General features: G+C 40.7%; 1 protein-coding gene across 3 annotated transcripts in view; it reads right to left on the reverse strand.

Moving 5' to 3' along the window:
- The window catches only part of SAMSN1 (SAM domain, SH3 domain and nuclear localization signals 1), a 119,743-nt gene that overhangs the window by 72,637 nt on the left and 21,268 nt on the right, over positions 1–25,838 (reverse strand). For 2 of the 3 annotated variants that reach the window (XM_045010777.1, XM_045010784.1), the window contains exons 3-5: positions 19,936–19,976; positions 17,646–17,683; positions 12,472–12,558 (exon numbers count right to left, since the gene is read on the reverse strand). In XM_045010777.1, coding sequence (XP_044866712.1) covers positions 12,472–12,558; positions 17,646–17,683; positions 19,936–19,976 — 166 coding nt within the window. Of the gene's footprint in view, positions 1–12,471; positions 12,559–17,645; positions 17,684–19,935; positions 19,977–20,899; positions 20,949–25,838 lie in introns of all 3 variants that reach the window. The other variant, XM_045010795.1, reaches the window with a different exon arrangement.

Below are 25,838 nucleotides of genomic sequence, written 5' to 3' on the forward strand. Positions count from 1 at the left end.
CATTAGCGGGTAGGCTGGGTCCCCGAGGATCACTGTAGGCATCTCCACATCCCCAACATTTATTGTAGTCCGGGAAGAAACTACCTTCCTGCAGGCGTTTAAACAGACCAGAGTTCCTGAACACACGCGCGTCATGAACCTTGCCCGGCCACCTGACGTTGATGTTGGTAAAGCGTCCCCTGTGGTCCACCAGTGCTTGCAGCACCATTGAAAAGTAGCCCTTTCGGTTAATATACTGGCTGGCCTGGTGGGCCGGTCCCAGGATAGGGATGTGAGTCCCATCTATAGCCCCACCGCAGTTTGGGAATCCCATCGCGCCGAAGCCATCTATGACGACCTGGACGTTTCGCAGGGTCACTACCTTTGAGAGCAGGAGCTCCACGATTGCGTTGGCAACTTGCATCACAGCAACCCCCATGGTAGATTTGCCCACGCCAAAGTGGTTCGCTACTGACCGGTAGCTGTCTGGCGTTGCAAGTTTCCAGAGGGCTATGGCCACTCGCTTCTGCACAGTCAGGGCTGCTCGCATCCTGGTGTCCTTGCGCTTCAGGGCAGGGGACAGCAAGTCTCACAGTTCAAGGAAAGTGCCCTTACACATCCTGAAGTTTTGCAGCCACTGTGATTCATCCCAGACCTGCAGCACTATGCGGTCCCACCAGTCCGTGCTTGTTTCCCGGGCCCAGAATCGCTGTCCCATAGCATGAACATGACCCTTTGCCACCATGATCTCCACGGTGCGGCGTACTGTGCTTTGTGAGAGGTCTGAGCCACTCTCTGACTTCATGTCCTCACCGCACTGCCGGAGTCTCCTCGCCCAATTTCTCAGCAGCTGACTGTGGAAGAGGTGGACGATAAGGTGCGAGGAGTTGACAACGGCCATAAGTGCAGCGATGATCGCAGCGGGCTCCATGGTCGCACTGCAGTGCTGTGGTGTCCGCGCTGTCACTGACCAGAAAAAGTGCGTGAACTGATTTCCCGCCGGCGGGAGGGACTGTTGAATTCTGACAGTTACCCAAGACCACCCTCGACACAGTTTTCCCCCCAGCATGCATTGGGGGGAAATCCCATAATTCAAATGGGCAGCGGGGAGTGCGGGAACTGTGGGATAGCTTCCCACAGTGCACCGCTTCCAATGTTGGCGCTTGCCCCATTAGTGTGGACTCACAAAGTCGAATTAGTGTCCTTAGTGTGGACACACAAATTCGACTTTGTAAGGTCAATTTCAAAAATTCGATTTAACTTAAATCGAACTAATCTGGTAGTGTAGACATACCCTTAGATGCACACTTTATCTCATCATAAAGATGAATTGAAGTAAGACTAAAGAGGAAACTGGCAAAATAGCTTACATAAATAAAATCCATTTATGTTTGTTGTTTCATGTGTACTTAACTCCTCAGTTTACTAATTCAGAATCCCTACCAACCAGCATCTTGTGCATCGCTATTTTGCAGCTTCAGAGTATGAAATATTTAGACTGAAATTATGGCCCTCAGCAAAAACGGTTTTTGCAATCCAGGATCTTTTTTTTTGCTTTGGACTGTAAGAAGTGTTTTCAAAAGGCTGAACTTTCTACTTTGTTCTTTTGAAAGAGTCGTGACATTTACATGGGAAGGCTATGAGCTTTGTGTTTAGTGGTAGCCAATAGGTGAGCAGGTGATTGGTTTGAACCACTATGGCTTGAGCCTACTCTCATTGAAGTCAATGGAAAAGCTCCCACTGACTTTAATGGTGCATAGATGGTTGATTCCATTTTCACCAACAGTGGGATTAGGCTTTAAAAAAATTCTTTATCATGGGGAAGAAAGACCCCAAAGTTTGTAAATGCTGGTGAGAATGATTTTTTTTTGTCTTTTCTTATGATAAACTCTGTTCATTGTGGGCCAGAATTTGGCACATTTATTCCTGCAGAGTAGCACCTTACAAGACAAGTGCTCTCATTGACTGCAATGGGAGAACTCAGAGTAAGTGCGTCAGAAACTGGCCATGTGTGTTACTCACATGTGCAAGTGAGGACAAGATGAGAACCTAAGAAAATAATGTGAGCATTCACATGAGCGGAGATTTTTTTTTATAGTGAGAAGTCCTTAGGGACTGCACTTCTGACAATCAAGCCACTTACTCAAGCATATTACTGTGGATTTTGTGAGCCTTGCTTTAGGGATACATTTTGTAAATCACGGCCCATGATATTTTGTTTTATGCTTAAGTAGAGTCAAGTATTTTTCCCCATGTATCATTGCCTATGTAACTGATTTCCCCCCAAAACAAAAGGTTTAACAGAATGCATTATGTTTTGTCATACTTATTTTAACTTACCTACAAATAAAAAGCATCTAGCTCAAGATCTATGTGCTTTCGATAAACAATAAAAAGTTCCATGCAAACCAATTACAAATCCAACAGTATGTCCATGCACATAAAGCCGAGATTAACCAACCCAAAGATCAGACTTTGAAAATAACCAGTACTTCTTGGAGATACCCACCTCCATGTCCTCTAAGGCCTTGGGAAAATAGACAGGTATGACATTAACTATTTCACACAAAGAAATCCTGTCAGCAGCCCCTCCCTGGACATCGAGATGGCTCATGCTAAACATCTGTGTTGGTTGCATATAGTGGATGACTTCTTGCTAGAGCTCTGCAAAAGTGGCTGCTTTGTTAGCAATGAGTGATGCAACAGGCAGGCAGAGTTGTAGTGCTTCAGAGTTCTGTGTTTGTCCAGCAGAAGCTTGACCACCAGCTTGCATTCCTGAGCTCCAGGTGTCACACCAAACTAGAGCCTTCCTGAAACCTGAGCCACTTTCTTCAAACAAACCCACTCTGACTGCACTGGCAATTTTTTTTTCTCCTTAAAGATTTAGTGCACAATTTTTCAGCATTCCCTTTTAGGTCATGACATTTTAAAAGCTCACTTTTAGATTAAGCTTCAGGGCAACGGTTACTTTCTCTGTGTGGCTATATATGCTCACACATATATAGTCAATAGCATAACTAGCTTTTCTCCCAAGAATTTGTTCATCACTGGAAAGAGAGATCCCAAGACTCATACAAGCTGGCAGTGTTTTTCTGTAATCTTTTATAATAAACTCTATCTAAATGTTTTCAGGATCAGGGACTTAAATGTCTCATATGATGTTGCAATGTCTGCTGTGAACTCTTTTACCCATATAACTCCAGAAGTTAAAGAAAAATGGCATTGCCAATTCAAGTGCCAATACTTTTGCCAGCTGCAATTAAAGTGTAGTTCTACTCTGAAGTGACTTGGTAAAAACGGCATTCTAGGGTTCCACACTTGTATCCCAATCATTTCCACATCAGATTTTCCTTCATTTAGAATATTTTTTTTCCTAACTGGCAGCCCTGCAAATTGCTGCTAAGATCTGAAAATCAGGCAGGGTTCTCTGTAGCTCAGGTACCACTCCCATTAATAAAGATTCCTCAGGCTAAGTCACTTTGATGTGGCTGCACAGACATAAAGACAACAGGTGGCTCTGCAACTGGAACTAAGTAAATCAATGTGTGGCTACACAAACCAGAAAAAAAAATCCAGCTGCACTTCAAAAGATGTGTGTGTTCTGTGGAGCCCACAATGATAAATAAGGGGAAAATCTTACTTTGTTATTACTACTATCATTATTATGAGTAAGCAGAAAGGTTAAATACACAGAGGAAGGAGATCTGCCAAGTGAGAAGCTGCTATTTTACATAGTTTATTTGGGAAGCTGAATCACACATTAAACAAAGGACTATTGGGTGTGCACAGTGAATTCAATTTAGGCCAAAAAAAATATAACATCACTTCACATCATCAACAACAAAAAGAGCCATCAGTAGTAACGAGTGTTAGATAGTCCCCAGACAGTACCCCGTTTCACTGTTGTAAAATCTATAATCAAAGCATCGCCAGATCCGACTTGTACACACAGATGGACCTGTTCAGTCCACTGAACACACCAAATGCACACTTGTTTGGGCAAGTAACATACATACACCTCACAGCAATTTGTGTAAATGCTAGCCACAATGTACCTACTGCTCTGGTTTGGTAGTATGTTAGACTCAGGACAAAGGAGGATCAGGACCATTAGCTCTGAGAGGTGGAAACTTTTTACATTTCCTCAGTGTTTTTTCTCTGACGCTAGTAATGACATTTTGAATGGCAACATCATTAACTGTTACAATGATGATCATTTTAGGAGAAGCAGCCAGTGAGCTTGGCATTGTGAACAGTCTGAGTAGAGAATAGTCCTGCTATCTGACCTCTGATATTCATGTACCTGTTGCATCAATAGTCTGATTAATTCATTTTTATGGAGACTAAACAAACAGCCACATTAAGGGCCTGATCCAGAGCACGCTGAAGTCACGTTCTTGAACATGGATCACAAAACAGGTGGAGGACTCTGCTGTGCACTATGCATGACTTGTTACATCTAGCACAAGTTCCTATTATGCAGTAGACTTGCAGACCTTGAACAATCATCTCTTAGTAAGAAAGTTTGATCAATAGTGATGCACTGTAAATCTTCTTGTAATGATTTTCACCACCAGGTGAAGGGGACTTCCCTTCAAATAACTGTACTGGAGAGACAGAAAGGGAGATTTCTGTTTGTTTGCCAGCCTTACTTCCTGATCCCTCTGGCCCCCAGCCCTCCCATTGTAATACCTATCAACTTCAAAAATGTGCACTGTTCCTTTGTGCATGCTTTGAGAATTTAACAAGGGCTTAAAAAAAATCTATAGTACATCAGACACTGGAGAAGATCAGAAAAACTCTACCTTTCAATGTAACACTCTATTTCTAATTGCCTTATTTTTCCCAGATGGCCACCACCTTCTGAAATATTACAAAAATATTGGAACTCTTTTGATTTGTTTAAAAACCAGTTCTGGCCGAAGCAAAATGACTTAATTATTTCCTCCACAAATATTTTTCTTATTGTTTTCCCCACTGTATCAGCCACTGTTCTCCTCCCATACCACAGATCAGTAGCTTAGCTAGCCCATCCATCAATAGGCCCATTCTCCCTTCCTCTGCTCATTACAAAAGCATAGTTCGCTTAAGTTGCATCCCTTGCCAAGAGCCTCCTTTAAAGGCACTCATTTAGGATTCCTATAAAGCCTGTTTGCCCATTTTGTAGAAAGGAGAAACAAACACTGCATAAGCATTGAGCAACAATATCATAAGAACATAAGAACAGCCATAGTTGATCAGACCAGTTGTCCATCTATCTCAGTATCCTGTCTTCCAACAGCAGCCAAAGCCAGATACTTCAGAGGGAATGAACGGAACAGGGCAATTATTGAGTGATCTATTTCCTGTTCTCCGGTCCCTGCATCTGGCAGTCAAAGGCTTAGGGACAGAGGATGGGGTCCAGCAGCTCCCATTGGCCCAGAGCAGTGATCCGCGGCCAGTGGGAGCTGTGATCGGCCGGACCTGCGGACGGGGCAGGTAAACACACCGGCCTGGCCCACCGGTGGCTTTCCCTACACAAGCGGCGACCCCTGTTTGAGAAACCCTGATCTAATTCTTTTTTGAATGCAGTTATACTTCTGGCATTGTGTGACAAAGTACTTCCTTTTGTTTGTTTTAAACATGCTACCTATTAATTTCCTCGGGTGATCTCTGGTTCTTGTGTTATGTGTAGGGGTAAATAACACTTCCTTATTCACTTTCTCCACACCAGTCATGATTATATAGACCTCTATTATATCACCCACCCCCTTAGTCATCTCTTTTCCAAGTTGAACAGTCCCAGTCTTTTCTCTCTCTCCTCATGTGGAAGCTGTTCCAAATGCCTTAATCATTTTTGTTGCCTTTCTCTATACTTTTTTCCATTTCTAATATATCTTTTTTTGAGTTGAGGTGACCAGAACTGCATGCCATATTCCAGGGATACCATGGATTTATATAGTGGCATTATATTTACCATCTATCCCTTTCCTAATGGTTCCTAACGTTGTTAGCTTTTTGACTACTGCTGAGCCATGAGCAGATGATTTTAGAGAACTATCCAATGACTCCAAGATCTCTTTCTTGAGTGGTAACAACTAATTTAGAACCCATGTTTTTGTATATGTAGTTGAGATCATGTTTTCATATGTGCAGTACTTTGCATTTATGACACTGACTTGCATCTGCCATTTTGTTGCCTAGTCACCCAGTTTTGAGAGATCCCTTTGTAGTCCTTCACAGTCATCTTTAAACTTAACTATCTTAAGGAATTTTGTATCATTTGCAAACTTTGCCACCTCACTGTTTACTCCCTTTTTGCAGATAATTTATGAATATGTTGAACAGCACTGGACCCAGTACAAATCCTTGGGGGACCCTGCTATTTTCTCCAATGTGAAAACTGGCCATTTGTCCCTATCTTTTGTTTCTTATCTTCTAACCAGTTATTGATCTATGAGATGACCTTCCCCTTTATCCCAGGACTGCTTATTTTGCTTAAGAGTCTTTGGTGAGGGACCTTGTCAAAGGCTTTCTGCAAGTTCAAGTACACTATATCCACTGGATCACACTTGTCCACATGTTTGGTGACATCCTCGAGAATTCTAATAGATTGGTGAGGCACAATTTCCCTTTACAAAAGACATGTTGACTCTTTCCCAACAAATTGTGTTCATCTATGAGTGTGATAATTCTGTTCTTTACTATAGCTTCAACCAATTTGCTTGGTACTGAAGTTAGGCTTACTGGCCTGTAATTGCCAGGTTCACCTCTGGAGCCTTTTTTTAAAATTGGCGTTACATTAGCTATCCTTCAGTCATCTAATAAAGAGCCTGATTTAAGGGATAGTTACATACCATAGTTAGTAGTTCTACAATTTCATATTTGAGTTCCTTCAGAACTCTGGGGTAAATGACATCTGGTTTTGGTGACTTGTTACTGTTTAATTTATCAATTTGTTCCAAAACCACCTCTACTGACATCTCAATCTGGAACAGATCCTCAGATTGGTCACCTAAAAAGAATGGATCAGGTGTGGGAATCTCCCATCCTCTGCAGTGAAGACTGATACAAATAATTCATTAAGCTCATCCGCGGTGGCCTTGTCTTCCTTAGGTGCTCCTGTAGCACTTCAATCATCCAGTGGCTTCACTGATGATTTAGCAGGTTTCCCATTTCTGATGCATTTAAAAAAATTGTTGCTGTTAGTTTGTGTGTCTTTTGCTAGTTGTTCTTCAGTCTTTTTTGGCCTGCCAAATTAAACTTTTGCACTTGACATGCCAGAGTTTATGCTCCTTTCTATTTTCCCCAGTAGGATTTGACTTACAATTTTTAAAGGATGTCTTTTTGCTTCTAATTGCCTCTTTTACTCTGTTTTTAACCATGGTGGCATTTTTTTCCCTCTTACTATTTTTTTTTAATTTTGGGTTTACATTTAAATTGAGTCTCTATTATGGTGCTTTAAAAAAGTTTCCATGCAGATTGCAAATATTTCACCCAGAAAGTGGTCAGGAAGTGTGAGAACATAGGGACTGGTCCAAAGTCCATTGAAGCCAACACAAAGACTCCCACTGATTTGTCTAGATCAGGCCCATACAGCTCTATTTTCCAGGTACTTAAGAGTTTAGCTTAAATCAGTGAAACCAAGGAAATTCAGAGCTAAAGCTGGCACGCTGTCCTCACCTTACCCTGTTGTGTCTAGGTAAGAGGATTTCAGAACAGTGGATGATCTTCATACCATATGTGCAGCCATCCCTTGGACAACAGCCTCTGACAAAGGTAGAGACAATGTCAGTCTTTCCTCTTCTAAATGTCTTTGCTTTGCTTGGTTTTCTCTGAGTGTAAAACTCACCTCTTTAGAAATAATCCTTACCTTTATTACTAATAGCTTTAGGCTCTGATCCCCCAAACAATTTTGCACATGCTTAAATAGGCCAGTGTTATGCAGTCCAACCAATCTTTCCAACAAGCTGGCAAATGATGGAGAAAGACTCCTCATAACTAGATCTGGACAAACAAACAATTTTTTGGTTCAGTGGCCAAACAAGAAAAAAGAAGTTTCAAGTGAAACAAAATCTTTTTGTTTGGAGTTTTTTGTTGTTATTTTTTTTTACCAGCCCCACCATCGTTCTCCTTTCCCCCCCCCCTCTCTTTTTTGTTAAATCTAGATTAATTTAAAAAACAAAAAAAGTTTAAATTTTAAAAATGTTGAAATAAAAGGTTTTGACTTTTTCAGAATATTCCCCCCCCCCCCTTTTTAATTTTGCCAAAATTGTTCACGGAATTGGAGAACATTTTAGGTTGATCCAAAACTACATTCTTCTGCAACTAATCTATGTACTGACATTGTTTTGCCCAGCTCTACTCATAACCATGGTCTCTACCTAGCAGCAAGACATCTATTTTCAAAGGAAGCACAATGGCACAGCCTCATAGCACAGAATACAAGGTTTTGACAATTCTTTCCCAACTTTTTTAGGTTTGTTCCCCAACCAAGAATCTACACTCACTCAGTCATTTTTTCTGAAACAAAGAAAGAAAAGAAATAAGCTAAATACATGAAACAGTCACACTTTCTAGTAAGGTTTCATTTATATAGGGCTTTTAAAGAGTTAATAAATCATCAGCTGTCATAATTTACAGACATGAACAGTGTGTGTTACAGACTGCTATAAGCACATCAGTAGAAGGTATCCTAGATATTATAAACCATGGTGATCAGCAATCTTTTTGGAGTATGACAGCTGATTTAGTAAAACATCTATTAACCGTGTACTAAGAAACTATTTATAAATGGAACCATAATACAAAGCGAGAGCCATGAAGGAACAGATGTGTACGTTAGCATTCCTCTGTTCTGATGCTAGTAATATGGTTCACATTATTAACTGTAAGTGTCTTGCTCCATGTACTATTTTTGGTTTACTTTTTCTTTAATTTAAAAAAAAAAAAAGACTTTAAAAAAATCAATTAAAAATCCCAGCACAATTTTCTGTCTTAGAGAACTCCACCAGATTTCATTGCTTCCTACTCAGTGGCTTGTATCATATACTCCCTGATTCCTTCCTAAGCTTCTTTGGGAGAGCCCTATAGCTTTCCCACTATTGATTTTACTACTTACCATGCAAAATCCCATCAAAAGCATGGGGATTTTGCTCAGACTAAATGTAGGTTTTTCTTTGGTTTTAAATTGGGCTTTATAGCCCTGGTCCTAAAAACACGTGCTTATCTTTACACATGTGAGTAATCTCTCTAATGTCAATGGGCTACTCACATGCTTAAAGTTAAGCAGGCGCCTAAGTGTTTGTAGGATCTGGGCCTTAAATTGAAATACAGGTATTTCATACTGGAAAATGAAAGTACCCTTTAGATGAACAAGTACAAAAGCCTCCAAAACCTATCCTAAATAGTTTGGTTGCTTTATGCTATAATATTTAATAATGTTTGTAAAGGGCTGTTTTCACTCCCAGTGAATCATTTCACAGTATATTTTCCAACCTATATTAAACCTCCAGCAGGGATTTAAACAAACACATATGTTTACCTATTAAATTTTAAATTGGATTTTTTTTCTACCTCCATTCCCCTGTGTCTACTTCATTTGATAAGGAGATAGGGATTGTGGGTGCTTCTCTAATGGCATACAAGGCAGAAGTCCTTAGAGCAGAACCAGCTGGCAGACAGATGGAATTAGAGCTTTTTTAAGTGGCAAGTTATTCTACACTACCTCCTCCACCAAGGAGCTAGATAAGTGAGAATCAAGAAGCTAGCAGGGCATATCAGGTATGGCTGAGTGGATATTCTGTGGAACAAAAGTACAGAGAGCAGAGTAGAGCTGCAGAAGTCTGCTTGCTAAGTAATGTACAATGACCACTTTAAGTCCCGCTGTATCTCTAGCCACCTTTGTCGCCCTTCTCTGGATTCTTGCAGTTAGGAAATATGACAAGATCATTGTCCTGTAATCCCTTCCTCAAGCAACAATCCAGCCAAAGTTAATGGGAATTTTTCCTGAACGAGGACTCTGTAGCTGCATACTTTAGAATATTACAAACAGTGCTCAGAACTGCCTGCAAAAATGCACAAATGGGTAAACCAGGTTTTCATTTAAAATCCTAAACCTTGTTATTCTACCTCAATCAGTTAATCTGTAGACCTCATCCTTTTGCAAAGAGGATGGAAGGGGAAGGAGGGGTAATTTACCATCTCTAAGTCCCATACTGACCAAACAGGTTTTGTGAGAGGGAACTATGCAGGGGTTGGGAAAGGGGAAATAAAATTCAGCCTCCAGGCCCTGGGCAGAGCAAGGAGCAGCCACACAGATGTTCCATAGCTGCTGGCTCAAATCCATAAATAGGCGCTAGAGTAGGGGCTGCTAGCCTTGTGCATCCCTCTGTGTGTGAGTTTCGCTGACACTGGGTCTACCAGTAATGACTTTCCAGGCTTATAGAGAGCCCAGTTCTGCTGGGTATAGAGAATGTGGAGTCCCACTGCATGCACACCTCACAACTGTCTATCCCCATGCCACAGAACTGTGGCCCATAGACTTTATTGGTTGAAGTATCCCATTGACTTCACTGGCGCTACTCACATAAGTAAAGTTACTCATTGTGACCCAGGGAGCCCCCAGTGCCAACTGAAAGAAGGCAAACCATACCACATCTCACATTAGTCCTGACATACTCATTGCCCCAACTCACTGTTATCATAATCTACAATCTGTCATGTAAGGTACCATATGCAAATGGTGACACACTGGCTATTCATATTATTGTGTGATGTATAAAGAACTATACACGTGTGCGGGAAATATGTTCTTAAAAGGCGTTTTGCAAGCTGTGCATAAGCCCAGGCTGTCCTAGACAAAGGAATGTTGTTTTGCCTGTTTCCCTGTATCTTCAGTGTACATTGAGCCAGGTGATATCACAGAGGACAATGAAAAGTACATCTGCCTACAAGGTAAACAACGCCATCAAGCTGAACAGGAGGGATGGGAAGACGGCTTAACAATCAGAACAGTGGATGTAGCCTGTACCCCCAGGAAGCCTTCCTGGCTCTTGAAACAGAGACAATAGACTTTGGGAAATTTAAGTGGAAGCAGAAAGCCATTTTGGCTTCCACCACCTGGGGGACACAAGAGTCCAGAGCTCTTGTAATCTGAGAAAGGTGGATCCTTCAGCCAAAGGGGGTTGAAGTCTCTGCACACTGACTATAGGGGAGAAATCTGTTTAGACAAAGATTGCAACCTGCTGAAGTTAAGTTTTAGGCATGAGAAAATGTGTTGTGTTTTATTTTACTTGTAACCATATCTCTGTCTTCTATTCTTACTTATAATAACTTAATCCCAGGGCCGCCCAGAGGATTCCGGGGGTCTGGGGTCTTCGGCGGCGGGGGGCCCCCGCTTTGGCAGTAATTCGGTGGCGGGGGGGTCCTTCCACTCTGGGACCCGCCGCCGAAGTGCCCCAAAGACCCGCGGCGGGGGCCCCCCGCCGCCGAATTACCACCAAAGTGGGACCCGCCGCCGAAATGCAGCCGGGTCTTTGGGGCACTTCGGCGGTGGGTCCCGGGAGGGAAGGGCCCCCCGCCGCTGAATCACCACTGAAGACCTGGCTGCACTTTGGCGGCGGGTCCCACTTCGGCGGTAATTCGGCAGCGGAAGGACCCCCCGCCGGCGAAGACTGGGAGCAGAAGAAGCTCCAGGGGCCCTGGATCCATGAGAGTTTTCCGGGGCCCCCGGAGCGAGCGAAGGACCCCGCTCCAGGGCCCCCAAAAAACTCTTGTGGGGGCCCCTGCAGGGCCCGGGGCCTGGAGCAAATTGCCCCACTTGCCCCCCACCCCGGGTGGCCCTGCTTAATCCTCTGTTCTTTGTTTAAAAACTTGTTTTATTATAAAACTATCTCCACGCTGTAGAAGATGTGGGTCTTCAGTTAACCTATCAGGCTGGCGTATGTTCTGTCTCTTTGTAGGCTGTGAGCTTTACCTCTGTGAGGGTCCAGTGAGAGGGACTGGATGCCGCAGAAAGACTTCTCTGGAAACTTGAGAATTGGGGTTCACTGATTGTTACTTGCAACACAACCTATGGACTGGCAGACTCCTGAAGATTTTGCTAGCAAGGCAGACAAGCTGGAGTTTCAGGAAGGAGAAACATAGTTTAGCAGCAGCAAAGCTCTCTCTTGCTGTGGCAGTGAGTAACGCAACCGCTCACAGTTCTAGGTGGCCTGAGCAAGATGTTACACTCACATACTCAGCTGTTTGCATAACTGGGCCCTATTCACTGCATTCGGGGGGAGGAGGGGGCATGCTGTGACCCATAGACTACAGGGTGAATATCACCTAGAGTGTGTACTTTGTTTTATTTAAGCTACATTTTTCCCCCCTCACGGAGGAGGTAAATTCCAAGACGGCTTGACAAATTATTTAGACAGATTATTGGTGACAAATGAGAGAATTTTCTAGGTGCCCTTTAAAATACTTTGTGGAAAATGCAAAATCAGCTGAAATACGTTTAGCAATTACCTTCAAGCTGACAGTGCCTTTTGATGTACGAATCATTCTCAGGCTTCTTGGAATTCTGCCAAAGTGCGCCATTCACATTTTTCCTGTCTAAAGTAAAAGCATGGAAAATATTCACCTGCATTCATATCATATCTGTGAAATAACAGGAAAGTCTATACAATAATATCAGAATGCAAATCAAAGAAGCCCAACAGTATACTGTAGCATCTGCTCAGAACATGGACATGAATAAATGGCTTTGCCAAAGTGGATATTTGATGGATGGATTTTAGTGTGGCAGAGTACAATTGCATCTTCTATTGACATTGCCTGCAGCCTCATCTAACACTGTTTAAACATTATTTAAATTAGTTTTAATACTATAACCTCTGGTCTCAAGGCTTTGACATTAGCATTCTGTGGCTTTCCAGATATCTTTTTTCTGGTCTAGGATATATATAAATATCATTTAGATTTATAATGTAATGAACTAGTTAGTGTGTATGAGCACCATTATTCCCTTCTGGATGGCATCAGGAACTGCCCAAATGCATGTCTTAGGCACTATATGCCTAACACAGGTGCCACTTTAGCTCAAATGGGAAGGACCAATGCTTTTGAAACATGATCACGCTTCTCTCCCCATGGTAAGCTTCCAAGTGGCCATGGTGTGCAGAATATTGATAGCCATGATGCTCCTAGATGGCCACAGTACAATTGTTACAATATACTGGGCCTCACCCTGCTATTCTCAGAGAACTTTCATTATGAAGGTATTAATTGGTTCCATAAAAATGACAGGAATCTGTTATAAATATGGAGCTGAATCCTGTAGTCCAAATAATGTTGCCTTTTAGGAAAGCTTTCCTTATGTAAGGCTGCAGAATCAAGTCCACTATGAGCATATATGTCCTAAAAAGGAAATTAAATATGGGAGACTGTAGAACTTTTTGAAATGGGGATTATTTATGACACTGTTAAGCAATTGTGCATCCCTAATTCAGTCAGCATATTAAAAAAATCCTGAATACATATCTACAAATTTTCAAAGACTTCCCACTGAAAATCAGCAATTGTAACCTTTACAAAATGAATACCTGTAGAAAATAATCACATTATTGTTTAAAAAGTTTAGCTGACAAAATATCACAGCTGATCAGATAGATCAGACAGATAAGTCATTTAAGAACAATAAGTAACAACTCCGGAAATTTTGCAAAAAATAAATTCCTTCAGTAGCAACTTTAATCATGACCCACATCAGTCAAGCAAAAACTATTTATTTTTAACAAAGGGAAAGGGGAGGAGATTAATTTGACTAGATCAGTGGGGTTTCCATTCTTCATTTAAAAGGATAAAACAAATACTAAACATTCTGCATCTCTGTCTCACTGTCTCACTCTGTCCAAAGGCCAGATTCTTTAAAATCTTCATTTGTTTTCTGCATTAATTTGGATTTTTAGGGGGTTCTGTGAGTAGATGTAAGCTGCAACCTATCCCGATCCAAAGGAAAGAAAAGAAGAATAGTAAGAGATCAGTAGCACTACCTCAGGAACTCTTTAAAAACCTGAAAATCAAAAAAAATCCTACAAAAGGTGGAAATATGGTAAAATTACTAAGGGTGAGTATAAAAGAATAGCACAAACAAGTAAGGAAAAGACCAGAAAGGCTACAGCATAAAATGAATTGCACCTAGCATGGGATATAAAATGCAATAAGAAGAGGTTCTATAAATATATTTGGAGCAAGAGAAAGACAAAGGAAAGTGTAGGTCCATTACTTAGCAGGGAAAAAAGATCTAATAACAACAGATGACACCAAGAAGGCTGAGATGTTTAATGTCTATTTTGCTTCAGTCTTCTCTAAAAAGGTTAATTGTGACCAAATGCTTAACTCAATTAACATTAGTAAAAAGGCGAAGGAACACAAGTCAGAATAGGGAAAGGAGGTTAAAAATATTTAGATAAGTTAGATGTATTCAGGATGGTAGCACCTGATGAAATTCATTCTAGATATATAAGGAACTAACTGAAGCAATCTCTGAACCATTAGTGATTATCTTTGAGAACTCGTAGAGGATAAGTGAGGTCCCAGCAGACTGGAGAAGGCCAAACATACAGTAGTTCCTATCTTTAAAAAGAGGAGCAAAGAGACTCAAGAAATTATAGACCAGTCATCCTAACTTCAATATCTGGAAAGATACTGAAATTTTTTTTTAAACAATCAATTTGTAAGCACCTATAGGATAAGAGGGTGATAAGTAGTAGCCAACATGGATTTGTCAAGGATAACTCACACCAGACTAATCTAATGTCCTTCTTTCATAGAATTATTAACCTACTGGATGTGGGGAAACAGTAAAGGGAATATATCTTAATTTTAGAAAGATTTTTGACATAGTCCCACATGATATTTTCATAAAGCAAACTAGGGAAGGATGGTTTAGATGTAACTACTGAGCAGGTGGATGAACAGCTGATAGAAAAAACACACTCGGGGCATATCTATACTACCGTGCTACATTGGCACAGCTGTGTCACTGCAGCACATCTGGTGAAGATGTGTTATGCTAATGGATGATGTGTTATGCCCATCGGCATAACTACTTCACTTCCGCGAGAGCTGGAAGCTATGTTGCCGGGAGAGCGTCTCCTGCTGACAGTGCGGGGTGGACAGCTCTTTAAGTCAATGTTACTTACGTTACTTGAAGGGTGTAATTTTCACACCCTTGAGCGACATAAATTACATTGACTTAAGCAGTAGTGTAGACCAGCTCTTAAAGTGCACTTATCAATGGTTTGCTGTCATATTGGGAGGGTGGATCTAGTGGGGTCTGACAGGGGTCAGTCCTGGGTCTGGTACTATTCAATATTTCCCACTAATGACTTAGATAATGGAATGGAGAGTATGTTTATAAAATCTGCAGATGACACCAAGGTGGCAGGAGTTGCAAGCACTTTGGAAGACAGGACTAGAATTTAAAATGACCTTGATAAATTGAAGAATTTGTCTGAAATCAACAATATGAAATTCAATAAAGATAAGTGCAAAGCACTACCATTTAGGAAAGAAAAATCAAATGCACAACTGCAAAATGAGGAATAACTGGCAAGGCAGTCGTACTGCAGAAGAGGATCCAGGGGTATAGTGGATCACAAATTGAATATGAGTCAATAATTTAATACAGTTTCAAAAAAGGATAATGTTCTGGGGTGTATTAACATGAGTCACATATGTAAGACAGAGGAGGTAATACCCTATTTGGCACTGGTGAGACCTCAGCTGGAGTACCGTGACCAGTTTTGGGTGCCACACTTTAAGAAAGATATGAACAAATTGGGGAGAGTTCAGAGAAGAGCAACAGACGTGACAAACGGGTTAAACCTGACCTAGAGGAGAGGTTAAAAAGACAGGATATGTTTAGTCTTGAGAAAAGAAGACAGAGGGTGGGGGGGACCTTATAAGTCTTCAAATATGTTAGGGTCATTTTAAAGAGGCTGGTGATCAATTGTTCTCCATGTCCCCTGAAGCCAGAACAAGTGGAAATCAGCTTAATCTGCAGTGAAGGAGATTTAGGTTAGATATTAGGAGAAACTTTCTAACTGTAAGTATAGTTAAGTACTGAAACAGATTATTGAGGGAGGCTGTGGGAATCCCTACCACCGGAGGTCTTTATGAACAGGTTAGACTAACACCTGTCAGGGATGCAATGGGTAGAGTGGAGTCGCATCATAGGCGCATTTAATTTATGTGATTTTAACTATACGCGCTTGGCAAAACAAAACAAAAAAGAGAAAAATAGCAATTTAAATACTGTACCTGTACTGCGGGCGATTCCGCCCGCCATTCCACAAAATGAGCGTTTGACTATCTGCAATTTTCGCCTTACGTGCTGACTTCAGAACCTAACCCCCGCGTAAAATGCGACTCCCCTGTATACTTAATCCTGTCACAGTGTGGGGGGATTGTCATTCCAAGCTGACCCAGTGCTCCCTCTTGCAGGCAGGTGTGGTGTTGCAGGCTAGCCCTCAGTGTGTGTGAGAAAAAAAATCAAGTATCACAAGTACAGACAGACTGTTAGATGCTAAAGAGCACCCCTTTTGGAGGGCCGTATTTGTTAACAGAAAAGCCAACATGTAAAAAAAAAAATTCATCCCAACATTTTAGCTGGATGATGAGATCATTCTTAGTCTATCTGTCCTGCACCTGAGTCTACTGCTCACCTCTATTCAGGTTCTTCCCTGGGGGTTCTCTTAGGCCACGTTTACACTTACCGGGACGGTCGATGCGGCGAGTTCGACTGCTCGGAGTTCGAACTATCGCGTCTGATCTAGACGCGATAGTTCGAACCCCGGAAGCGCTAGTTCGAACTCCGGTACTCCACCGCGGCAGGAGGAGTTGCCGGAGTCGACCTTCGAGCCGCGGAGTTCGCTTCCGCGGCGTCTGGACGGGTAAGTAAGTCGAACTAGGGTAGTTCGAATTCAGCTATGTTATTCACGTAGCTGAATTCGCGTACCCTAGTTCGACCCCCGAGCTTAGTGTAGACCAGGGCTTAGTTCTGGTCTTTGCCCCTGTTGTCTTGCCTCTGCCAGATTAAGATCCTTTTCTGGAGTCAGGAATCGGGAGAGGTCTATCCACTGGGACTCTTCGCCACGGACAGTGGATGTTACTTTTCAGCCTGGGCTTCCTGCCAGTGTCAAGGAGATCCCAGGCCTTCTCGAATGCCTTTATAAGTCTCCCTTCTGTAAGAGCACCTCTTATAGGCTCCCCATTCGGGTGGGTTCCACAGAAAGCTCACCCTGTAGACTCTCTACTCGGGCACTCCTGGGAACTCCCCTCCCCAGAAGCTTTCTGTCTCCCTTGGGAGTTCTCCTTTAACTGAGCTTGGGTAACCATTAGTAGGTCCAGGGGTTTGTTTACTCATCAGCCACTGGGGCAATCAGTTACCTCCAGTGGGCAATCACAGACAGACTGGGCCCTAACTCCCTGTAAAGGGAAGCTGCCTTGTGACGGGGATGGACTAGATGATCTCTTGAGCTCCCCTCCAGCCCTAATTTCTATGATTTCATTACAAGCATTTTTCCTTTTTTTGCATGGGGGGAGGCTACAACATCATGAAAAACAAAACTAAGTCTTAACCAAATTTGACTCTGAACAATTAGCACATGCAGAAAATGGTTTAAAAAGTTACTAACCAAATGCTTCATTTTCAGACATGGACTTCTGGATGGATCTAAAAGAAATAAAAGAAATGTACCATTAGCTGCCATTTAGAGTTAACAAGTAAAATGAATTTATTCAAATACTGATATTTTCAGACTAATTCTTCAAAGCAATGTTTATGGATTTAGCTGTGCCACTCCCACTGGTTTTAACTGGAGTTACTCAGCTTTCCTCATACACACTGCATAATGGAGCTTTGAAAGTTTATAGATATTTGTTTTGAAAACTGTTACTGTTGGAGTCTCTTTCTGGAATGGAGAAATGTTAATAGTATAGTTAAGTAGTCTGTCAAGAAGCTAGGAAGTGATATTTTTCCTAGAGATGATCAGAATCATCCCAGATTTGTAGGCCTTTAGAAGCCTAAATTTGCTACCTTGCCAATGGACTGAACCAAAACCCTGGGTCTGAACAGAACGGACTTTAGGATGCCTCAATCTCCTATCTATTTTTGTATACCTGTATTTTATATTAATATACCTACATACTGCGCTAATTCTTTGCACACGCATCCATTTGCAGTCATTTTGCTTTATGCATCGTCATTAGAAGCGTATACCAAGTTCAACTTAAAAAATAAATCACTCTGAATCAATATGATAGCCTGTGAATTAATTTTCTCCATCTTATCCACCTCCCCCATAATTAGTAATCTGTGAGCTGTACAATGTTCCACATAAAACAGACAATTTCTGATCCATCTGTGGTGGTATTATTTGAGTATCAAGATGGTTGAATTATTCATTATGAAATATTTATTCTAAAGTTAGACTTTTTTAGGTTGAATGAATCGATTTTCTTCTTACTTTCTAATTATTTATAAGCATTGACCAAACTTCTGGACTTCCTGATTGCAAGTTGTTCCCAAAGTTTTGACCCTGATTGTATTTTATTGTTGATCACCTGGGTCATGTGTTACTATTCTATCCAGTGATATGACTTACTGAAAAATTTTAACCTTGTCCTAGTCTACATTTCAAAGTTTTACTATATGTCAGTTAGGGGTGTATTGTTTTACTGCAATAGTTATACCAGTAAAAGCTCTATTGTGGACACAGTTATACCAGTATCAAGGTGACTTTCACACTGATATAGCTACTCTCTTTCCTATACACTATAATCTATATGGCATAAAGTACATTTATATCAGTATAACTGCACCCGTGCTAGGAGGGTTGTACCACTTTAACTATACCAGTACAGTGAAAGTAGATAGGCCACATGGGAATAACGAAAATCACAAGTGATGCAGTAGCAATATATGAACAATCATTCATGCTAAAATTCATTACACTTTTGAAACTTGTGAACATTTTCACAAGGACCTGGTAATTATCAGAATACTGACCAACAACTAGTAAGACCTCACAAATCATAGCACACTTATAAATCAGTATTCTTAACATTTGACCAGATGTAGAGTAAGACCATTGGCCAACACCATGAAGTTTTCCCTTTGTCTTTGAACACTTTGGTATCTGAATTTCTCAACTATATTGGTTGGAAACACTTATTCTGAAGTTATTAGAGTCTACATTTAAAAAAGCAAAATTAAACAAATAATTCATATGGAGTCCAGGGATTTTCATGTCTGTCACAGACAGACAGATGAGCTCTCCTTCAAACATGTCATTAGATGAGATTTCATTTGAAAGAGACCGCTCTAGCAATACAATAACCTGGATTCTTAAACCAACAAAGAATTTTCAGAAAATTCCTCTACTACACTCCTCACGATATATTTATAGTACTTACTGGTCATTAGCCCAAATCATAACATTGTCTCACATACAACATACTCAAACTATGCTGCTGTCACATAAATACTCTAGAAAATACAGCCTAGTTAATCCAAATCATTTTGCAAACTAATTTTTTATTTGGATTAAACACAACCAAAAACCCCTTCAGAAGATTATCGGGTCAATGGTACAAACATGCTAGAAACTGGGTTACCACTTAAATCTTTCAGAAAAACAGACATATGGTTCAAGCAAGCTCTGATGAACAAGGACTCACTGCACTTGATTTTGGATGTCCTGGTTCCTTTATTTTCGATGGAAGGATTTATGCATATGAACAAGCAATGGCGAAAGAGCTTTAGTAATGCATTTTGAGCTTGCGTCTTGCTTTCCAACCTGCAGTACCTTTAGAACACTGATACACCATTAATAATACACATACAATTTATAATAAAAATGACAAGCTAGGAGGTACAGACAAAAATACTGACAACGTATAGAACTTGAAATGATCTCAACTTACTTTTTCTTTCTTGTCAGAGTGTTCTCAAAATCAGAAAATTCCTTTAAAAAGAAAGAAAAGCTTCTGTGAAAATGAAGAATGTTTAATCTACATATAATATTCTTCATACATGTTATGAAAGGAGCTATCATATTCTTTTCCATTTGTGTTTATTACATACTAGTATATAAAATCTTAAATATTTTAGCTTAGGGAGTCACTGTACAATGGGAATGATATGTAGTCAAAATCTAGGTGGCTTGATTTTCAGGAGCTTGAACTGATACACCTCCTAATGAGTGTACAAGACTCTAAAATTGACGTCTTCCAAGCATAGATCGCTGAAAAATCAGCCCGCATTACCCTTATCAGCAAGCAAATGCAGGGCTGCCCAGGAGGGGGCGGGGGGCAAGTGTGGCAATTTGCCCCGGGCCCCGCAGGGGCCCCCACGTGAGTTTTTTGGGGCCCCCAGAGCGGGGTCCTTTACTCGCTCTGGGGTCCCTGGAAAACTTTCGCAGGCCCCGGGCCCCTGGAGCTTCTTCCACTCCAGGTCTTCGGTGGCAATTTGGCAGTGGGGGGGTCCTTCCACTCCGGGACCTGCCGCCGAAGTGCCCCAAAGACCCACGGTGGGGGGTCCTTCCATTCTGGAACATGCTGCTGAAGTTCTGGGTCTTCGGCGGCAATTTGGTGGCAGGGGCCCACGGCCGCCGAAGACCCCAGGCCCCCTGAATCCTCCGGGCGGCCCTGAGCAAATGCCATATTTGTTGAACAATGTGATTCCTAGAAATATCCTCCTAAAAAGTACAAAGTAACCATATGTTAGGAGGATATAGTAATTGCCCATTGCAATAGAATGTGGCTCTAGAAGGGAGCAGAAAGATGCAAGCTGTGGCATCTTTGATTACATGCATGGAAAGTCAGTTCATGAAAGACAGCAAGAAACTCTCGGGGGTAAATCCTCACTGTTTAAGTCAGTTGGACCCACCCTGGTCTTCAAGTAAAGATTAACTTCAGGAAAGGCCACCAAAGACAAGCTAGGATAGAACAGAATCTCTGATCACAATATTATTTTGATACCTCTTTACATAGAATATTGGAACAATAAATCAATTTCATGTCTGTTGATGCCTGTGTTGGAAGCACAAAATGAAGTAAAAATACCTGCGATGTACCCTATTTCTACTGGGCAGACAGTGATACATCCTAAAGAAGAAAAAGTAATATAAATATAACTTTACAGCTGTTTTCCCCCATACTTTCATTTTATTTTATTTCATTTAGCCTTCTTCATAAAATGGCATCTATTTTTTTATATTGTGATCAACACCATGGAATCTAAACATTTCATCCATAACATTTAATATATAAACCACCTGATGGGTTTTACTATGAGACGGGGCAACCCAAATGTGGAATTTATGTATTAAATGTTTTGTTACACACTCTTCACGTCTCTTTTGAAAGGTGAGTTAAAAGAGAACACTTTTATATAGATTGCGTGGGTTTGTTTTAGCTGGGGTAGAAGGTTCTATTAATGTCCTGGAATGTTGATTATTATATGTGCCATTTTTAAAGAATGTTTATGTATCTGGAGATTTGTTCACTGGTGCAATACACAAATCAAAACAGTAAACAATGTTCAGTCTTTGCTTTGAAATACTGCATGCAATTTAAGATGAATGTATTGTGGATTAAAGCACATTTCATCTTGGGATGCTCATATGAAGCTGTTCAGTAGTGCTAAGAGAAATGGCTTCATTAAATTAGGCTCAGATCCTAACACACAGAAGTCCACATCACAAATCAGAATTAATTAACACACTTTCAACTCAGGCAAAACTAGAATTTAACCAGATAAAAGATTACCTTTTTTAATGTTCCAAATTTGCTACTTCATCACAGTATCTATCAGGAAAAGATACTTTGTTCCACACAAAGTGCTATATGAAAGATTAAGGAGGGCTCACAGGTGTTAATTGTAATGCTTTTATGGTGCTGTCTCTGATTTAGGTGTAGACAAAACTCTGAAAAATATCTCAGTTTACTCCTCCCGTATATACAGTAAGTCCAGAGAGGTTGAAAGAGTAATGTATTCAAGAGATTCCTTTGGAAGCATGGTGCCAATGACTGCTGTAACATATCGATACATTTTGATTTTTCAATAATGTTCATGGAAAAAGAATTGTGTTCGGGTGTCAGAGATCTTAGGTCAATATTATTAAGGATAAAATGCCCCCCAAATCCTTAGCAGGTTTCTGCCTCGAGCTGTCTTTGCAGTCAACTGTCCTTAAAAATAACTTTGTAAACCAGAGTCCATCTATTTGCTGTGATGTCAACTGAGAGACTATATTGACATGAGACAGGAGAGACTCCTAATTCACCCGTCGGGGAAATAAGGGAAGATTAATCCCAAATCAATATTTTGAGAACACTTGAAATTAGCTCTGCATGTCCCTCTTTCTACATTGGAAAAATAAGGTCAGACTACACCAAACTTCAGTTTATCCACCCATCCAGAAAATAATTATATTAGTTATAATTTATTGTATTATAATTCTAAACTATTATTAATAAATTTGCTTATTTTAAAGCCAGAAGCCTGACATAGAACATTCCTTCATTCCCCACTGTCAGTGAACATGAAAATGTAGGTACAGATGTTTGCCTTATAATTTCAGATCTATGCTTCAACAACTGTTTATTTAAATCTACTTAGATATTTATATGCAGTTACATGGTTTTGCAGGTATGTTCATTGGACATACTGCAACAGTGACTAAATATTAAAGTATGGACATCATCATGATCATGTTCCTATTACGCCTCTGGCGTTTAGGGCAGTGATGAAGCTCCTCCACTCCTGTCTGCTTCTGACAAGTCTTTCAATGGTTCCCCAGCAGTGCCCCACGTTTTTCAGCTTGGCTTCCACAGCTCGTTGCCATGTTGTTTTCGGGAAGCCTCATTTTCACTTGCCTTCAGGTGTCCATCTGATTGCTAATCTGTGATGGAATCAGTTTCTAACTGAAGCACATGACTGATCCATCTCCAACGTCTCCTGGCAATGATGGTGCTCAGATCCTCTTGGTTGCACTGTGTCAATAGATCTTGGTTTGAGATTGTTCTGGGCCAAAAGATATGGAGGATTTTTCTGAGGCAGGTTGTATGGAATGAAGACAGTTTGGACATGTCATACTTTGTAATTCCCCAGCATTCTGCACTATAAAGTAGTGTTGAAAATACGCAGCTCTGATAAATCTTGAGTTTGGTTTTGGTGTTGTATTTTGATGATTTCCAGACTGTGTTTAAGCTCCTGAAGGTGTTCCTGGCTTTATTGATTTTGTTCCGGATGTCGTGGCTTGTTCCATGATACGGGCTGATGGTGCTGCCCAAGTATGTGAATGTTTCTCCATTGGTGAGAACATAATCCTCTATCTGTACTGGTGATGGTGAGACAATATTAAAGGTCATGATATCTGTCTTAATGCAGTTGATTTTCAGTCCAATTTTCTGGCTGAATGTGTTGAGTCTAGTTGTTTTTTCTTGTATATGGTGTTGGGTATGTGATAGGAGAGCATCATCATCTGTGAAGTTCAGGTCTTCAAGAGATGAGAAGAGTGTCCATTTAATGCCTCTTGTCATGTCTTCTGTTGTATGCTGCATTACCCATTCGATGGCAAGGTTGAAGAGGATTGCAGACATGACACACCCCTGATGAGCTCCTGTTTTGACTTCAAAACTGAACTCACTGTGATCAACACTGCATATAAAGTTGAAATAGAAGCTTTTGATGACGCTGATTATATGGAAAGGAATTCCATATGCGCTGGTCCTGTGAATGCTATCAAAAGCCTTCTCAAAGTCTATGACATTTATGTAGAGTTGCCATTGCCATTCTAAGCACTGTTCTATTATGTTTTGTAGAATGAAGATCTGGTCTATATAGCCACTCCCTTTCCGAAAACCAGCTTGCTCTTTTCTGAGAACACCATCAACTGCCTCTGATATACGCTGGACTATGATCTTACACAATACTTTGCTTGGCACAGATAAAAGTGTGATACCACACCAGTTATTACAATCACTGAGAGTTCCTTTTTTTGGTATCTTCACTATACCCCCATTGGTCAACTTACCTGGCACTTTTTCCCTTTCCCAAACTGATGTAAATAGAGGCGCCAGGATAGATACTGCTAATTTAGGATTTACCTTGAACAATTCTGCATTCAAGTTATCCTTGCCAGGAGCTTTCCCATTTTTAAGGATTTGATGGCTTCAATGGTCTCTTCCTTAGTTGGGGTGTCTGTGTTGATATCAAGATCTTCTTCTGCCTCCTGGATGTTTGCTTCCTCTTTAGGTGGCTACATGTTCAGCAATTCTTTGAAATGCTCTGTCCAGCGCATTTCTTGTTCTTTTTTGATTTTTAGTAGGTGGTCTTGTTTGTTCCTGATGAGAGTGTTTGTCTGCTTGTGTTGCCAAATTATGAATATAATGCTGTTTGTCTGCTCTCACAAGGTGTTTGACCTCCCGGTGTGCCTTGCTATACTGCTCATGGTATTTGTCCTTTAGCTTCTGGGATTTTGTGTCTAAAACTTTTTTCTTCAGGGCTCGTCTGGTTTCTATGGCATTCCATGTGCTGGTTGTAATACACTCCTTCCTTCTCTTCTGCCTGTAGCCTAGACAGGCTTCACTGCTCTGTTTATAAATTGTTGTTACTTTGTCCCACTTCTTATTGATCTCCTCATCCGCATTCCCCTTCCTCTTCATCAAGGTCTGCAAGTGCTTGAAACCTGTTCTTTAACTGCAGAATGAAGGCTTTCTGTATTTCAAGGGACTTTAGCTTGTCAATATCATAACATCTATGTCCCACACTTTTCAGTTTTAGCTTGAGGGAGGCTGTCACAAGGTGGTGGTCGCTGCCAACATCTGCATCCCTTCTCACTTTCACATCTGTCTGTGAGCGTCGCCATTTGCCATTGACCATGATATGGTCAATTTGGCTCTTATCTTATCTTAAAGTATGGTAGTGGTCTGAAAAAGACCATGTGAAAATTGTACCTACTTACTGAACAGACCTGCTTCTTGTCATGGCTGAGTCAGACTGGCTTACTTTAGGCACAAAAATAAATAATTGTTTGTATTGCAGAATCAAGGCAGCTGTGGAAAAGAGCTGGATTCTCACGAGCATATCAGCAAGATTTCTGGATATATTCTAATTGCAGAATCTTTATTATTGGTGATATATGAGACAAAGAATACAACTTGATTTTCAGATTCCAGAGTTTGCAGGGTTGGCAATTAGAAACTTGCAAATGAAGCAAATGCAATGTGGAAGTCTTTGAGATAGCCAGTAGGAAACTGTGTGGTGTCACTTTTACACTCCCTTTTCAAAACACAGTCGCATTTAAAATCCCTACAAACAAATTTGCAGATAAAAATGTGAGACAGATATTATATTTTTATTTACTATATAAATTAAATCAGTATTATAAAAAAACTGTAATGTGTATTCCTATAAATGCAGAAATATTCATTGATAGTAGGTACAATCCTCCCTGAGAGTATAAAACACTGCTGATGTATTTTGTACATAAATTCCTAGCATATATATTTTTATTAATAAGCCCTTTCTTACATGCTTTCATTAAATAACAACATTATAACCACTGAATTGAAAAAAAAGTGGGGTTCCTCTGATGCTTACTAGTTGACAAATACCTGGCACAGCTTGATTCCTTTAGAGTTGTGATGAGAGTGGTGATCAGTTTTGGCAACCAGCTCTCCCCCTAATGCCTCTGAAATCCAATGCCAATTATAATATTGCAGATTAACGAAGGTATAATGATAAATTTTGATTTTTCTGGCAATAACTTTGAAAGACTGATAAGTTATTTGGCACTTTTCTGATATACTGGGCAGTCTATCAT

This window comes from Mauremys mutica, chromosome 1, assembly GCF_020497125.1.
Source record: "Mauremys mutica isolate MM-2020 ecotype Southern chromosome 1, ASM2049712v1, whole genome shotgun sequence".
NCBI classification, from domain to species: Eukaryota; Metazoa; Chordata; order Testudines; family Geoemydidae; genus Mauremys; species Mauremys mutica.